This window comes from Notolabrus celidotus, chromosome 14 (assembly GCF_009762535.1).
Source record: "Notolabrus celidotus isolate fNotCel1 chromosome 14, fNotCel1.pri, whole genome shotgun sequence".
NCBI lineage: Eukaryota > Metazoa > Chordata > Actinopteri > Labriformes > Labridae > Notolabrus > Notolabrus celidotus.
The window spans coordinates 2,530,607-2,548,068 of NC_048285.1; the positions used below are offsets into that span (position 1 = coordinate 2,530,607).

At 40.0% G+C, this 17,462-nt stretch overlaps 1 protein-coding gene and 1 long non-coding RNA gene across 3 annotated transcripts in view; one reads left to right on the forward strand and one right to left on the reverse strand.

Moving 5' to 3' along the window:
- Positions 1-1,698: 1,698 nt before the first annotated feature.
- On the reverse strand, positions 1,699-13,520 carry LOC117825876. Of its 2 annotated transcripts, XR_004633925.1 has the most exons (5): positions 13,156-13,520; positions 12,799-13,049; positions 11,816-12,072; positions 2,282-2,362; positions 1,699-2,017 (listed from the first exon to the last, which is right to left on the reverse strand). It is a non-coding gene; the product is annotated as an uncharacterized LOC117825876 (long non-coding RNA). The 2 variants fall into 2 exon arrangements; XR_004633926.1 differs by lacking the exons at positions 1,699-2,017; positions 2,282-2,362 and adding an exon at positions 7,894-8,139 and having other exon boundaries at positions 11,816-11,956.
- Positions 6,191-17,462, forward strand: part of tbx4 (T-box transcription factor 4) — a 29,557-nt gene continuing 18,285 nt past the window's right edge. Inside the window, exons 1-3 of the mRNA XM_034701842.1 lie at positions 6,191-6,390; positions 12,846-12,991; positions 13,223-13,317. Coding sequence (XP_034557733.1) covers positions 12,848-12,991; positions 13,223-13,317 — 239 coding nt within the window. The 5' untranslated portion in view covers positions 6,191-6,390; positions 12,846-12,847. The remainder of the gene's footprint in view (positions 6,391-12,845; positions 12,992-13,222; positions 13,318-17,462) is intronic.

A 17,462-nucleotide genomic window follows, 5' to 3' on the forward strand; every position in this document is an offset into this window, starting at 1 on the left:
GGATTTGAGGCTGGATCTAACGTGACCGCAGAGCTTAATGTGTCCTCGTAATAAAGACGTACTCTGGGACACGATCAAAACAACACATCACCAACACTGAAGACTGAACTAATGTATGAAAACAGAAAACAGCTTTTTATAGAGTTTCTGAAAGTCACAGCTTTGGAGAAGGCTTCAGACGAGGCACTATTCTTGGACATGACGCTTACGTATGTGTACCTCTGCCTGCATTCACCCCTTAAAAGCATTTCAAGAAGTCTTTAGCCATCGTAGATAAAGACACTGAAAACTGGTTGAGAAGTGTCCTTTCAGAACTGAAGTCCTAAAAAGTGAATTATTATATATTATGTGTACAAAATAATTCCCCTTTTGGAACAAATTATCGTCTTTTTTTTATCATTTCTGTGTCGTTTTTTCCATTTTAAACAAAGAAACAAAGAACGCACAAGATACAATCATCTTGTATGAGCAAGTTCTAATTCTGTGTGCACACGTTTTTTTAAGTTATTATACAGTATGTGCACAGAAATAAATATCCTATGCTCACAAAATAATAACTTGCTCGCACAGGAAAGTTATATTATGTGCACAAATTATTATCTTGTAGACTAAAGATAATAATTACATGGAGCCCCTAAAGTGACATGAGCAGAGATAAATAATAATTATACATGTTCCCGTTCTCAGGAGAAAATCTCTTGTGCTCACGAGATGATAGTGTGTCCTCATGAGAACATTTCCCATGTGCTCAAGATAACAGATGTGCAGCGGACATCAACAAGTGCATCACTGTCTTCCTGTTTGGATCTAGAAGTGACAGTACGGGAGTTAGTCGAGCTTTATTCCAACCTTGGGTTTCATTATAAAGATATTATGGCTTTGCTTGTACATCATCATTGCTTCATAGTCTCAGAACGGCAACTAATTGCGTGCTCATAATAAAAATCTTTATGTTTTTCTGTCCCGGTCAACTAAGGGGCTCCATAATAACAGGTTTCCTCAGATTAAATCTATTGTGCACACAAGATATTAGGTTTTACACAAAAAATAATTGTTTTGCGGACACAGGATATATTCCACAGTTAGATATGTTTTATGCACAAAAAATTAAAATGTATGCAAAAAATTATATTTATGTGCACTGTTCTTACAAGGATTTTGCACACAAGATGATTATATTGTGTGCACAATATTAGAACCTGTACGTGTGCACAAGGTATCTTTATATATTGTAGTATATGAAGGGCACGAGTTACTTAGTTTGTACCTGAAAGATAAGGACTTGTGCGGACAAGATAAATATATTTTGCGTGCAAGTTAATACCTTGTTTGCACAAAATAAAACTTTAACTTTTTGTGACTTCAGAGCTTTTGTATGACTTTGTCTCTGTATATCCTCCTTTCATCCATTAAATAAACATTTTATTAAAACTACAAAACAAAGTGAGCAGGAGGAAACTGGTTTAAACTTTGCCACAGACCTTCTGACCTGATTTCATCTTGTTTTTAAGTTCAAAACCAAGTTAGCACTCAGTGAAGCTAAATGATGTCAGCAGTGAGAATGAACCAAAACAACAAGCTGAGAGATGCTAAAATGTCAGATAGTTATCTGTGTGAAAACTGCTTATACTTGCTGCAGAGTTTCAATTAATGCAGCTTTAAAGGTTTATTACACACAAACACACACATGGGGCAGTGGACAGGAGGTCGGCCTTGAACCACAACCCTTTGGAGGCCTGCAGAGAAGTCCAGACAGAAACCTCCTCCATGTCTGCGACGCTCCACAGCGACCTAAACCTCAACGCCAACCTCAAGTGAAACTGGCCAATCAATGATTAGAAAGCAGGCAGTGTGGAGAATGGGGCGGGGGAGGGGCTGTCACTGTATCAGCTAACAGGAAAAGGAGCCTTAGCCGCCATTTTGACCGCAAGAAAAAAGGAGTAAGGGACGGGGTGGCGTGCCTCAGCTTAACCCCCGTCCACTTTCCAACCTTCTGGCAGCTCCAGAAGAAAATATTCTGTCAGAGAAAGAAAAGGCCGAACACTTGTTACTGTAAATCTGACACTGCAACAATAACGCAGCGAAATCAAAGCGGTTTACTCGTAGATTTAAGAGAAAAGCAGGTTTGAGCCTGATAATCTGAGAGGTGTCTGAGACGATGATCTGAAAGCACTAAAATACCCAAAGAGACGAGAATAACAGAGTTTAACATCCACTCACATTAAGAAGACAAACTCTGAATATAAGAACAGAAAGGGGTTTATGTATCTGAGTTACTCACACAGGCGTGTGGGAGAGATGTTTTCCATTTGAACGTAGTCTGATGCGATGCCCTAAAGCGGGAGAGTGACCCTGTTTTCAACTGTGGGTGACATAACGACAAAAAGTGAGAGCAGTTTCACTGAGAGACAAGAGAAATCTATTCCACACAAACAGACTGTGTGGATAAAATATTACACAACAGAACAAGAGGAAGAGATTTCATACTTTCTGCACGTTGGTAAAAAATATTCTGTCTGCTGTTTTCTCTCTGTAAGTTTTTCTGGATTTGATGTGCTGTATTTTATATATTTTTTATCTTTATAAAGGTTTCTTTTTGGGCCATGTCTCCTTTAAACAAGGGTTTAACATCCAGGGATAAATGTTGAATAATATACATAAATAAAACATATATTCGAACATTACACCAGCTTTGAGCTGACAGTAAAGTCGTCTTTTCTCCAAAGCTGTTCCCTATAATGTTGATATTTAATCAGACAAATCTGCACGTTGAGAAACACAGAAGACGCCTCGTTCTTTTGCACATGGCTTACAATAATTTATCTCAAAACTTCTACTTTGACAAGCCAAAATAAAACCCCGGGATTAAGCTGTGTGAGTGTGCATTTCTGAGATGATCTAAGGAGGTTTTTGCAGAAAAGTTAAGCTCGAACGAAGGAGGATTTTGTGAGGTAATGAAGAAAAAGTTAAATATCAGATACTTCAAAAATCTGTGATGGTTTACATATCTTTTATAAAAAGAGAGGACTCCTAAGAAAAATCTATTTTATAGCCCTTTAATGTTTTACCTTTAAACATTTCTGAAACAGAAAACAACCTTTCTTTGTGTCTGATATCAGCCTGTGAGGAGCCGGCACACTCTTTTGTTGTGGTTGGAAACAAAAAAAGTCTTGTGATCATTTAGTGTCTGTAATCATTTTCCCAGTTACACTCTGGTGTTGGCCCGTCTGCAGCTGTAGCCTCCTCCTGCTGCTGCTGCAGCGACCACGTGACGGTGGGAGTGTGTCGAGGTTCAATTCCCCTCCAGAGCATCAGCTCAATTCTGCTGCTATAAAAAAAATCAGGCTGTTTGATTGCAGCAGATCCTTGCAGAGGTGCTGCATGCATGCATGTCTGGCACCAAGAGAGGAGTGACATTCACCCGGAGGAGAGAGAGAGGACGGACGGAGCACAGAGGTCAGGGCTGAGCTGGAGGTAAGAGCAGACACAGATCACTGACACCGATCACCAGACATACTCAGGGTTCTCTTCAGGAGGAGGTTTTATAAAATGAGTTTAGAACAGCTGCTGTTTGCATGAGGTGTGGTGTGTTTCTGCAGAACTAAATCCTGACAGAGTGACGGGAAATAAAAACAGAATTAGTCTGATGTGAGCTTGAATGTTTCTCTGATTCATCTGTGTGTTTAAAGCTGGAAATGTCTGCAGGATCCCACCTTCACTCACCTGCAGGATTCGTCCTTATGTGGACTTTTGGAACATTTGAATCCCACTTTTATTTTATTTTGGAGCACCAGAACTTCTTTAAGGATTAATAAAGTTATGCTGTTTTATTTTAGCTTATGTGCATGAAAAATACCTTTAAAGATGTATATAAAAGGGCTGCATGCACTGATATCTTATCTTATTTCTGGAGCTGAGCAGAGTAAGGCCCCTGATTCTCCCCGAAAAGTAGCAGCCAGTGCAGACTCTGCCTCAGCTCTCCTCTAGAAAAATTGCTCTCTGGCTAATTAGACTATTTGTGTAATTGGCTCTGACGGAATAAAGGCATTTACTGAGATAAATGCAGCCAAATCCCAGAGAAGTCTTCTGTAGGAGTTTGTGCACGCAGCCAAACACACTGCAGGCGCTGCTTTAGAGCTCACAGTTCAATCAGCGAGCAAATCACATGAAAAATATGAAAACAGAAGAGTGGAAATGACGGATTTATCGCCTTTAGATGGGAGTAAATTACGCATTAATGTGATGTTTAGAGAGTGAGTGATGCAGGGTGGGAAAACGAGTGTAGTTATTAGTTTGAGGTTGTGGAAAAAAGCGGCTCTAGCTCCACTTTTCAGCAGTTGGAGAAAGTCGGAGCTGTGCGTCTGTCAGCAGCACACTCACACTCACACACACTCACACACTCTCACACACACAGGCCCGAATGACAAACTGTGGCCCTTCATTCGCTCATGTCACCATCAGATATAGAAGTCGCGTTGGCACGTGATTTACGCACGCGTTGAACAGTTATGCGCCATTTAGCGCAAAACCACGAGCGCATATTTCACCTGCAAACACGGCGAGGCCTCCACGTCACTCATCCAGCGAGGGAGGAATGATGGCTGCTGGTGGAGGGTTACTACTACTAATACTACTACTACTACACACACACACACACACACACACACACACACACACAGCTACAGTAGAATATCATTCGCTTTTTTTGCGTCATTATTTTAAAGTTTTTCCACACTCAGGCCGAGTTAGCCTGAAAACTTCTCCATCTCGTGTTTTAAACTTATTTTACACCAAATGATTCCAAATTATTGCGATTTCACTTTCTTTAAATTGATTTATTCTTTGTTATGATCCCGTGAATCCATCCGAAATAAATATTAAAAATGCAAACAAGCTCGTTCTCCTGCTGCATTTAGAGATTAAAGGTTGAAGCTAAAAACTCATAGTGGAAAATAAAAAATGCAAACATAGCAAATAATACAAAACATGTTTTAAACCCTCCTAAAATTACAAAAATGAAGACTATATGAGAATTAAAAAGCAGGAAACGTGTGCTGGAAATGCTGCAGACGTCTGTGCAGGAGAGGACGGGGATACTTTATTTAGACTAAACGAACATTTATGCACATTTTTAACTCATAAAAATCCTCTTTTGTAAATTAAATTAAAACAGAGGTTAAGCTATATTATTCTGAAGATAATGTGCAATTGCCAATTTTGTAAACCCTGGTGGCGCCAAATTCATCAAAGATCACCTCACAATATTTACAAACAAGTCTGGACTGTACTCAGGTGGAGTGTTTAATACAGACCTATATGTGTTCAAGGTTCATAACGCAGGAGGCCAACAGGTATAGGTTTTTATCAGAGGTTATTTAAGGAGGAATATTTGCAGAGTTCAGATTGTTTTCAGGAGAAAGTTCGGTTGATTGTGTAACTTTGGATTTCATAAAAACATAAAAACAGATGTTGTGTTGCAACTAATTTTAATTGGAATTATTTGTAGGTCACATCTGTTGGACTGTAAGAGGGAAATCATTGTTGGGAAAATGCGCAATTTTGTTCCTTGAGAAATGATCTTTGTGTTTTTTGGCGCTTCGGTCAAATAAAAAAAAAAAGTAGAACTTTTACGCAGCTTTAATAATTCATGTTATTCGTTTTGCTTTGTGCCAACTTTTGTTTCTTTATATATATTATAAGTCTGCATCTTTTGAGAGTCTCTGGAGGTGGAGTTCACCCCTCTGCCCTGAAACCTCAAGTTCTACACGACTTTAATAATTCAGTGATCTCATCATTTAAGTCCCCAACGCGGGATTATACGAAAGAAATCCCTGTAAGTGCATTAACCTGGAGTCAGAAGTGCATCTGATGGCACTACATGTGGACGGTGTTGGAGGTGTGTGTGTTTCTGGATGTTACTGGGGCTCAGAGAAACCTCAGTCCGCCTGCAGGGCTCTGTTCCCCGGCTGCAGCGTCAGAGCCGGGCCGGTGAGAGGAGCAGGGGACAGATCTCTCTCTCCCTTCTGCTTTCACACATCAGGAGGGGGCTGAGCAACTGTATGTGTGTGTGTGTGTGTGTGTGTGTGTGTGTGTGTGATTCCAAGAAAACACCCCACCGAATTCCCCCCTCAGAGCTCAGACCCCGCTCTGCACACGCGCAGTACGCAGCTCGGCGCTGGAGAAGCTGAAGGGCACTAAGGCAGCAGAACCGACCGACGCACCGACACTTTCCCCGCGGACTGCCTCCCCTGAACACACCGGAGCCTCCCGAGGTCACAGCCGGTCTGAAGAGCCACGTGTGGCCGCAGTGTGGAGGCGACACCCCGCTGAGAGGCTGAGGAGCGCGCTGCACAGGGATGGATTTAAGCAGATGATAGCTGAACGCATGAGGTACAGACTGAGCTGATCAGCTGGATGTTAACTGATTATCTGCCGATTATCAGGCTGCGCGTAAACAGAGCTGTGTGGTGTGTGCAGGAGGATCTGAGAGGAGAGAGTTTATCCTCTGTGTGGGGAATCAGCTGCGATCATCAGAACTCTGATTTTAATCTGACAGCTAATAAGAGAGAGGAGAGAGGCGCTGCATGATCAGAAAACAGGAGAAATGTGTTTTTATAAATGTTTTCTTAAAAAAATCTAAGCTTCATTTTCACTTTCGGTCTTTCTCTGATATTGCTATGTATTACGATCAACTTCCCATCATGCAAAACCTTTAATTTAAATCCAAATATGACGTTTCTACTCAAAATGATCTATTCAATATTTGTATTTGAATATTTCCTTGACAAGAAAAATGATATAAGTTATTTAAGTGCGGCTGTATCATGATTCTATTGTAAAATAAGGCGTTATTAATAATTATGAATATTATTTTTCATTATTTAATTCCCTCCTTTATATTAAAATACATATTTAGCGCTTATTTATTATTTTTCTGGATTTAATAATGATTTGTATGTGGCTGAAATTAGAAAAAGCTTGCAGGAACGTTTTTAAAAAATGTGAATATTTTTAATTGGCCTGAGTAAATTATGATTTCAAATATTAAATATGGCGGACATGTTTCTTAGTAGGTTTCTGCAGGATCGTCTTGTTAAGCATTTAATGATCTCAGAGATATTTATCTTTACGAGTCTCTGTGAGAGTTTCTCTGGAAGTTTTCCACCTCTCATGATCTTGTGAAATGTTTGACATGATGCAGATAAAATTCAACACGTTAGATTGAATCCTTCTCTTATCTTCAGTCTTTCTCTCTGTGTGTTTTTTTGCAGAATAATCCTGTGAAACTTAGTAAAACCTGCTCGGCTGTTTTAACACATTCATCATCTTCGTCTTTGTGTCTGGCCTGAGTCCCCCTCACTGCTGAGGCTCCGCTCAGGCCTTCAAGGTTCACAGCTACAGGCACAAAATGGCGGCAGATCAAATTTTATCACCACTGTCTCACATCCTGCTCGCCTGCTCACTCCACCACCTCTCTGCTTTTATTTTCTCAACACTTTTTTAAACCTTTTCTCTAAATTCATCCTGTGCATGTTTCCCACATCTGCACAGGAACATGACGGAGTGTCTGTCTGCTGCACCGACTTCTTCTTCTTCTTCTTCTGTGAGGTTTTAAAAGCAGCTTCACTCAAAGCTTCAAACAGGAAGCAGACTCTGTTTAAGGTTTTACACATTCACACACTTCAGCTCTGATATCTCTTTAGTTCCAACTCCGGCCTGATTCTTCCTGTTTGAGTTTTTCTGCCCGTGCTGACAGACATCAGCATGTCGTGTGTGAGAGCTTGGTTCTCTCAGACGGCGTGTCCACACTGACACAAACAGAAACAGGATTCTGGCTCGTGCTGCAGAAGGCCCGGTTTCACACTGTTAAAAAAACCGTCTCCCTGTCAGCTCTTATCTTTATTAGCTTTCACAACCGTCTCCATCAGTTTACACTGGACGCCGCCTCTCCACTTTCATGGCTGAGAGAGCGGCCGTGGTGTGTTTACAGGCCCGAGGAGTGAGGCTTTCAGGGACGGGGAGGAGAGAGCAACAGGTCTGAAGCTGACGATCGAGACTCTGGGCTGTTTGGTCTTCAGTTTTTACACGGAGGCTGGTGGAGGGGATAATTCAGAGGGCTGAGAATGTGAAATACAGGAGCTGAAACAAAACATGGATCTCAGATTATAGTGGGAAATTCAACATGTCAGTTTGGATTTTAATATTCAGACACGAAGAGAAGTTTAACGTGTTTGAAGAATAAATGAGAGAGTATTGAAGAGCAGGTCATTCAGACACGAGGAGGAAGAATTAAACCTTCTCCAACTTTCCAAACATGCACTCTCTCTTTTTATGATGATTAGCCTTGTTTATTTATTTATCTACTGCATATGCAATTACATGTTTGAAGCTAAGACATCAACCAGAAACTTGTATTTAACCTAATTTTGCAGGAGCAGAACTCTGGTCCAGCTACATGCACATTTGCATCGTTATTTATGTATTTTAATTCCTTTTTTGGCCTTTTTTATGCAATTTAACAACTCAAACTGCAAAAAAACAACTCCACTAAGGATAAACGTTGTAAGTGTGTGTTCAGTTTGTTTTCTGGACTCCTGTATTTGTGGTCAGATGATACAAATCCTCTCAGTCTTCAGTTTCAGAGAGGATTTTTTTTTTAGGTTTAGATCTCATGAAGGTGGGATTGTAGATTGTAGTTTTTATGTTTGCATCAGTTTGACGTGGAATCTGATGATTTCTCTTAATTAATAAACACACAGTTGAGTTTCTGCATGAATGGTTCAAAGCTCACCTGGACGTTTTAGTGTGATATTTTTAGTTTGATCGTCTTTCTCGACACACATTTCTCTCTCCTGTCGTTCAGATTCGTGCATCGTGCAGGAAGCTTTAAGTATCTCATCAGCAGTAGTTTGAGTTGCACGGCGCTCAGTGATCAGTGTGTGCAGCCTGCAGCTGGACGAAGCATTGAGAGCCTGAGGGAGTCGTAGAGCTCGGGAATGAGACAGACACAGACACAGACGGAGGTTATGAAGGCGTGTGAATGACAGTCTGCAGCAGCTCTGTGGGTGTCAGAGACAGAGGGGACGGCAACCCTCAACATCACGACACAGATTAATTAGTCCTCCATTTATGTTATCCGAGGGTCGGTCCTGTCCTGTTCAAAACAGTGCTTTAAGAAATACTGTTGCTGAATGGTTCTTTACTTCCTCTTTGGGCTCGGTCAGATTGCAGCAGGAGTATTAATAAAAGAATGTTTAAATGTGGAACTGCTGAAACATGGGCCTCTTTAGAAGCGGACATGTTTTATAACTAAGGCTCCAGTTAGTAACTTTTAGTTTGTGTTGACTTTGGCGCCCCCTGTGGACAAATAGGTACCTCACATCACTTTGCAAATCTGTCCTCGAGTAAAACTAGTATTTCATAGCACAGAAAAATCTAATTTTGTGTCTTTGTCATGGTTAATTTGATCATGTATAGAGAAACTGTCCTGTGGAGAATGTGCAGGGTGTATTTTATGACTTTTTTCAACACCTACCCCTCTGCAGAAGTTACAGACATTAAAAACAAGAGTAGTAAAACAATATGTAACATTTATTTTTGTCTTGTTGGCTTCTGTAGGTCATACAGAGGCATTAGTTTCAATTTCAGCCTGTTCCAACCCCCCCCTTAACTCAACTCCATAATTATTGAATGAAACAATAAACGTGAGCGTCAAACGGTCAGCAGCTATTTTCATGATCTTATTTATCAAACTGCAGCTCAACAGTGTGGTTTAAAATAAGAGTTTCTATTTTCTAACAATTACAACAAAATATCTTTAAATTAAAGCTCCTGTATCTCCCTTTATCTCTGACACCTACCCTGTGGCAGTGGTGGCTACGAGCATTTAAACACTCTTATAGAAAACACCAATGTAACGGCTTACAGTGTGGTTTGCTTTTGTTGGTCTCACTGAGGAGTCAATATTAATTTTAGCCTGTTTTATAACTTGCAACAAAAGTCTTCACAGGAGCTTTAAGTTCTCTGTTAGAGAATGTTTTCCTCCATAAGATAGTGTTTGGATCTCTAGTGTTCCATTTATGGTTCCTAAATGGATTATTTTTGTGGTTCTTTAAAGGCAACTTTGCAGGAACTGTTTTGCACAAGTTCTTTTTTTTAGGGACTAAAACTTCCTCTCAGCCTTTTGCTACAAGAACGCTACTTTATCCTTCTTCATATTTAAAATAAATGTTCTACAGAGTGCTGCACGGGCCTGCATGAGATAAGAAAAATATGTAATGTGTGATTTCATCGTCTACATTGTGATAACAATATGATGTAGGGCAAATAAACAAATATTAGAGCATGCATATTCCTCATAAATCCAAAGAAAAGCACAAAGCTTCACTAGATCGTCTTCAGATACTCTGAGGGTCGCTAATAGCTAGCTTAGCTTCATCTGACTGCACTATGGTGTGAAAACATGAACTTCACACCCAGACTTCTTGATTCCTGTCCACAGAAATCGTATTCATCGTGATAAATTCAGACTTTTATGACGTGTAAACGTTGCAGCGAGTGTTGGACCAAACTCCTCTCTTTGTAGCGTCACAGTATTCCAGTTGTGACCACAGTTTGTCAGTTTGATTTGTAGCTCAGGCTTTGATCCACTAATCTAAACTCATATCTGAGTTTTTGAACCGTCTGTGAGTCAGCTCCGGCGTAATTTCACACGAGATGATTAGGAGGTGTGAGGGGTGAGACATGCAGCATGAGATATGCATGCAGGGAGCAGATGAGTGCAAAGCATGCTGGGATGCAAAGATGGAGGATGTTTAACTCAGGCTCGTGCACGTTGACTGAATACGATCACAGAGGAGAAATCAGATGACATCTTATTGAGGGTTTTTGTTGTGAAAGCTTCTGCTTCATGTTTCCGGTTTTTGTTTTCACATGTTTTTATTGATTATGTTTAAAAAAAAAAGAGGAAGCTGAAATCTGAAATGTTAGAATTGATGATGTCCATGTTGAACGTTTTAAAGGATGGCAGTGAAGTCAGGAAAGTGCGAGACAAATGTTATAAACAGTAATATTTCAAATCTTGATCTTCAAACGTGTCAGCGGAACATGTTTACTAAATATGAGGTTTCCCTTCATGTCGAGCTGAAACACTTCTTCTACATCCAATAATAACTCCGCTCTGAGTACGACTTGGCTCCAGTTAACTCCAGTTTTATTTCCACCGTCAAACGAATTTCTAACCAGCAACAGCGACCGGTGTCCGTCCGTCTGTCAATCCAACAAATGAACCTTTTGCTGAAAGGCAACACGTGTTGATGCAGCTGCACCGGGGAAAAGTCATCGAGTGAAGTTTTATGTCCATATGTGACATTTTAGGTACTTTTATTACTCAGTTTTGCTTAATTAAGATAATTAAAAAACTTCTTTAGCTAAAGCATGCAGCTTTAAGCATCCGACTCAACACATGAGGGGCAGAAATTGAATTTGAATTCCTGAAAATGTGTCTGAAAATAACTCTTAACCTTTGCAAGACTTTAAATGACATTGCAGAAAGTTTGTGAACTAATCCAAACAAATGGTTTGAATTAAATGAAAGCTCAATCAGCTGTTTGTAGATCTTTTTCCAGCAATTATAATAATAAACTTTATTTTTAGAGCCCTTTTCAAAGGCAAGGATTAATAAATAAAACATGTTAATAAAACTCTGAGGGAAATTTTAAAGGAATTTTAAAAAGAATAAATTCCCGTAAAGTCAGGAAAGGCTCACTGTCAAAAGTTTGTTTAAAGACTGGATTAAGAGAGATCTCTGACTCACCTGATCCTACTCGAGCAGATTCATCCAGAGTTTCAGATTCCTCCCAGCAAACACTCGGTCCTCTTTAGTTTTCTGTGTCTGAAGACAGAAGATCTGGATGTTTGTGTCCTCTCGTACAGGACGAACAGATCTGAAAGAAAGCTGAGAGAAGAGTTTTAAAGAAGCGAGTGTAAAGAGAGTAAAGAGGAGAGATCGTGTTTGTTGTTCTGGAGAGTCTGGACTTCATCAGCCGATTTTAGATCAGGCAGGTAGAAGAGCTGAGGGGATAATGAAGGCGTGATGAGATAAAGCATTTCAAATCCTCTCTGTGTTTAAAGTAGGGAGAGAAGTGTGAATAAATATGTTAACTGTCTCTGTTTGAATGTCGTAATTAAGCAATGAGTGTAAATATGAGAGCTGTCTAAGTGTTAACTTTGATCCACGGTCATAAGTTTTTATAAACAAAGACAGATAGAAAAAAATGTTAAAGATCAGAACATACATGACTGAGGAAGGGATAACAGATTCATTTAGATTTTGGCAGCTTTTCATTTTTGGCTTCCTGGGATGAAAACACTTTGTAAACATTGGATACAGGAACAAACAAATGCAACAATTTGTATCTATTTTAAAAAATGTTCTTTGTTTTGCAAAATGTTTTTGATGTGAATTAAATGTTTATGTGTTTGATTAAATGTTTTTGCTGTAATTGAAATGTCCTTCGTGAAGACTTTGTGTGTAATGAAATGTTTTTAGTCACGTAAAAAGGTTTGGGTTCAGACGAAAAATGTTGCGTATTGTAAAATATTTATTGTGTAGTTTTGCCTTTGTGAATTTTTTTCTTTATCGCATTCCATGAAGAAGTTTTTAGTTTTCAGTGATTTTTAAAATGTATTTTGTGGTTATGAAATGTTCTTCCAGTTGACCTTCAGGGCCACCGTAAATATGAGATGTATATCATTTACAGGAGAGAGAGTACATTATGTCTGAAAAGTGTCACATACCAGCCGACATTTCTCCGTGACAGCTGAGCATTTGTGTAATCCTGCAGAGATGCTGCAGGAGAAAGTTCCCGCGGTGACGGATGAATGTATGACCGACGGCGGTGGCGGCGAGGAGACGGATCTCCTTCCAGACCAGTCAAGACTGGGCCTGTCCACCGCTCCCAGCATCCCCAGCTCCAGTGAGCCCGACCAGGTACAGACCCAAACATACAGCTGCTGTTTTATACTCCTTAAATTCCCTGGAATCATTCCTGAGTGTGAACATTTAAGTTTTGATCTTTATTTAAACTTTCAAGGTGCAAAACAGCTAAAAATCTGCAGATGGTTTCACATGTTTCTCTCTGTTTATATTCTTACCTGATACTCTGAGAAGGGATGGATTACTTTGAGTCCAGTGTAACAGCAATGTTTGTTCTCTCTGCAGAACATCGAGAACATAAAGGTGGTTCTTCATGAGAGGGAGCTGTGGAAGAAGTTCCACGAGGCCGGCACGGAGATGATCATCACTAAAGCAGGCAGGTTGGTAAAGCTGAAAACACACCGTTCATCAGACACAGAGACGTCCTGAGGACCTGAGATGGGAAAGTCATTAATTTAAACATATTTCTAAACAAAAAACAACATCAGCCCTTCCTCGTTTTAGACTTTAATGTGTCCGAAACTAAAGAGATGTGGGTTTAAGAAACAATCCCACATTCACTTCTCCATAAGACATAAACGGAGAGACAGTGGAGACTGTGTGATCAAATATCTTCACACCTCTGTGGATGACAAGCCGACTTTTGAGCCTCATGTGGACACTGCCTGCAGGAACACCCAACAAAGAGTGTGTTATTATAAATAGCTGCACACTTTAAAGTGGACAGGGTTGTTTTATTGAATCTTTGATATCTTTTAATGGAGCTCTTAATTATAGAAACAGGAAGAGGTTTCTGTGAATCTTTTAAATGTGCTGCAAAATACTTCAAATGATTTGTTGCCTCCGTCTGGCTGCAGATGCATCCTCCTTGCATGCAGGACAAACAGACCAATGTGTTATTTATTTCTTGTTATTGCTTTATAATCAAATTAGTGTGTTATTTATTGCCTCATGCACTTTTCTTAATATGCCTTTGTGTTGTGAGGCAGGCTGCAAAACAAATCACCCCTCCTTAAACTATTTATTCGCATAATATTAAAAATACATTTTTTGTATTTGCATGCTTGAAAAGAAGCGTAGTGCCCCTTTAAATTCTATGATAAAAATAACCAAAAAAATAACTTGTTAACTAAGTAATTAGACTTTTTATTTAAGCAACAATGGCTGCAAAAAAATACAAATAAAAAATACAAGTTTAAGTCCTGCATTTCATTTTTTTTGCAAGTAAAAGTTTGAGCAACAAAATGCACTGCAAACATTTAAAGTAAAAGTGTTTTTTATGCACAAAGCTCCTTTCAAGGTGCTCCACTACTATATATCTTATACTGTAAATCAGTATTATTGTGCATTTATGTGTGAGGAGAATATTTGAAGAGTTTCATGTCGAGTTGAGCTGTTAAATAAAACAAAAATTTAATTTATCAGACAATCAGGTGTTATATGTTTGAATTTAAGTTAGGAATGTCAGATTAATATAGTGCAGTTAAAGGATGAAATGGTGAATCATTAGTTACAGTTTATTTATCAAAAATAGTGAAGTAACAGATTCAATTATTCGTTCCTCCAAAAAAACCGCTGGATTTCAAGATGTTGCACAACTTGTTTTACGATATGTTTAAAGATGGCGGTAATGTAAGAAAAAAAAGAAAAGCTTGTGGAAAATTACAGCTGACATGAGATGTGAGAGATGCATGTGTGAGATGAAGTGAATGTCTGGTTCTCTGTGCGCCTCTGTTTAGCCGGTTAATAGTAACATATCGTAGTTCTAAGTTGGTCTCAGAGGAAGAGACGGAGAGTTCCTGCAGCAGCGACTTCATAATTGAAAACACAAATGACTGGCCGTCTAGTTGGATTTAATGCGACCTGAGGATTACACAGTGAGGCCTGTGGACATTAACCAGAGAATGAGTACACTCTCAGATCGACCTCCGCCTCTCATTCCTCATGGGATGTTTTTTTTTCCTGTAAAAAAATGTAAAAGGTCACCACATTTTTTTCCTTAATGCTGCATAACCGTAAGAGATGGGCTTTCCCTTGTCCAGCTGATGAAGTGGGCTCTGAATCCTTAAAGCCCTTTGAAGAGCTCTGCAGAGGGTTTAATCGTGCAGCTGTGCTGGGAAACCGTCAGCCAGTCTGCAGCAGACGTGCTGAAGGTCTGACTTTATCTTTAAAGAGCAATAGATCTGAAACAAACTCACACTGAAAGATATCAGCAGCAGACTGAATAATTCAAGAGGAGCTCCTGACTGTGTTATCATGGCACAACTCATTAGGTCACATTCAAAGCTGCTGTAGCACGGATGATGTTGCAGTAGCTCCAGAAACAACTGCTTAACATTATTTAAATGTCATATTTAACATTTTAAGTAGTTTTTTTCCAGTAAAGTGAATCTCCCTGTTAATGTTTGAAATAATAATCACAAAGAAACAGGAACTTAAGAGATGGTCCCAAATCAGTGAGAGATTTGCATCCAGTCACTTTGTGTTGCAAGAGGCTGATTAGCCTCTCAAGGCATGCTGGGATACCGAGCCATGCAAACCACACTTCTCTTCTTCACTCTGTCGTAAAAATCCATATTGGGACAGAGGTGGTTTATCATCATTGTGGGAAACTGTCATGGTTAAAAAGACTGGAGTTCTGCCCTGACTACAGACTGACTACAACTCATGAAGAGAGAATAGAGATGGTATTGGCCAATCTGGGAAACCATCAGCACTCATCTGAGGATCGAGGATCCACGTATCTTTCATGTAGATGGTGAAGGAAGGGTTTGCATTTTTAAAAACTTCAACTCTAGAACCCCTTTTCAAAAGTTTGCCCAAAACACAGTTTCTGTGTAAATGAACGGCCAAAACGCGAAATGTCCATCTGTTTCAGCTCAGTCTCAGTTTCACTGTAAACAGTGTGTTCCACAGAGGCTTCCCTCTGGCTTCCTTCAGTGGTATGAACCTGAAACAGAAGCTGATATTCTTGGGATGTTCTTGTAATAAAGGTCTTAAGTTTACTGAAATAACAACATCATGATGCAGATTAGTCAAAAGTCCAAAGCTTTGTCAGGTCTGTCCTCAAGAGGAGAAGAAAACTACGTCTACAATGTTTGTTTGTTGAATGGAGGTGGGATCCATCATTTCTGATGTGTTCCAGGAAGTCATGAAATCTAACATTTTTGTCTTAGTTCTGCACTTAAAATGTTTGTCTTTTTATCAATGTGGGCTTTAAACATGAAGAGTCGAAGAGATGTAGATTAAAGATGGGTTCAGACTGAAACGAGTTGACCGTTCTCTCTGATATCAGGCGATCAGGTCCCGTGTATCTCAGCTCTCCACATCTGGCGTGTGTGATTGGTCACTTTCAAACTGCCTGCAGTGTAAAAAAAGCCGAGAGCTGAGTGAACCAGCAGTCAGACCCGGGGCTTGTTTCTGTGTCTCTGTCTCTCCGGTCTTTATGAAAACACTTTGCTCAAGCATTAATCGTCTCGGACACCGAGATCAGAGACGGTTTACAAATGAGGCGTTTAGCTCTGTTGTTCCAGCCTGTTTGTTTTTTTACCCTTTAAAATGAAGCAAACTACGACTGTGACTCCTCACCATGGGTGGGATTCGTCCTTGAGTTGTACGCACGTCAACCAAAGACGAATATTAGTGACGTTGTCCATTGGTTTCTGAGTAAACCGAATGATGGCCGGGATTGTTCAGTCAAACTAGCAGCGTTGTAGTTGAGTCACTAAACCTTAAGTACCAGCTGATCTTGGGTGTTCAAGTCCAAGTCAAGCCCCGTTACCTGGGTCCAAGTTGAGTCCCAATTACCTGAGGATTTAGGAAGAGGACTCCAAACTATGGACTGATCCTGATGTCTGTTTCAGTTCGACTTTGTCCTCGTCTTCTACTCGATGCTTCTTGCACATATATTTTCCTCTTGTTTGCATCTGCTGCAAAATCTTCAAAAGCAAAATCAAAGCATCCTTGTAGGAACTGTTTACGGCACGTGGATGCACATTCAGGTGCATGAAAAACAGGCCCTTATCAGCCTCTATCATCAAAGTCTGAATGCTGTCAGTGCTCCAGTCCAGATCCAAGTGAAACCTGGTGGAGGTCCAAGAGATGGAGTTGAGGCGGGTCTCTAAATCTCTAAAAAGTAGAGATTCCTTTGCTTCTGCAGCCAGCATCAAGTGGAAACTTTAAGAACTGTAGTTTTTTGCTCTTCTGCATGGTTTCATTTAAATTCTCCAAAATCAAATGGTAAAACTGCCAACCTGTTCCCAACCGTCGTATCCAAGTTTGTGCTGATGGCTTTGTTCGTTTGGCTGTACATCTGACGTTAACACAGTCAGTGTTTTTCATTCAGCGTCTCTGTAAAATGACAAAAACAGCCGGATTGTAAAAACAAGCACAAAGTCAGGACGGTGATCCAGGAGGAGTTCTTGTGTCTGAAGCCATCTCTGTGGAGGTGAAGGGTCGAGTGGAAAGAGTGAGAAGTGCATGTAGGATGAAGTGGTGATGTTGATCTGCAGGGTGAGGCTGACGG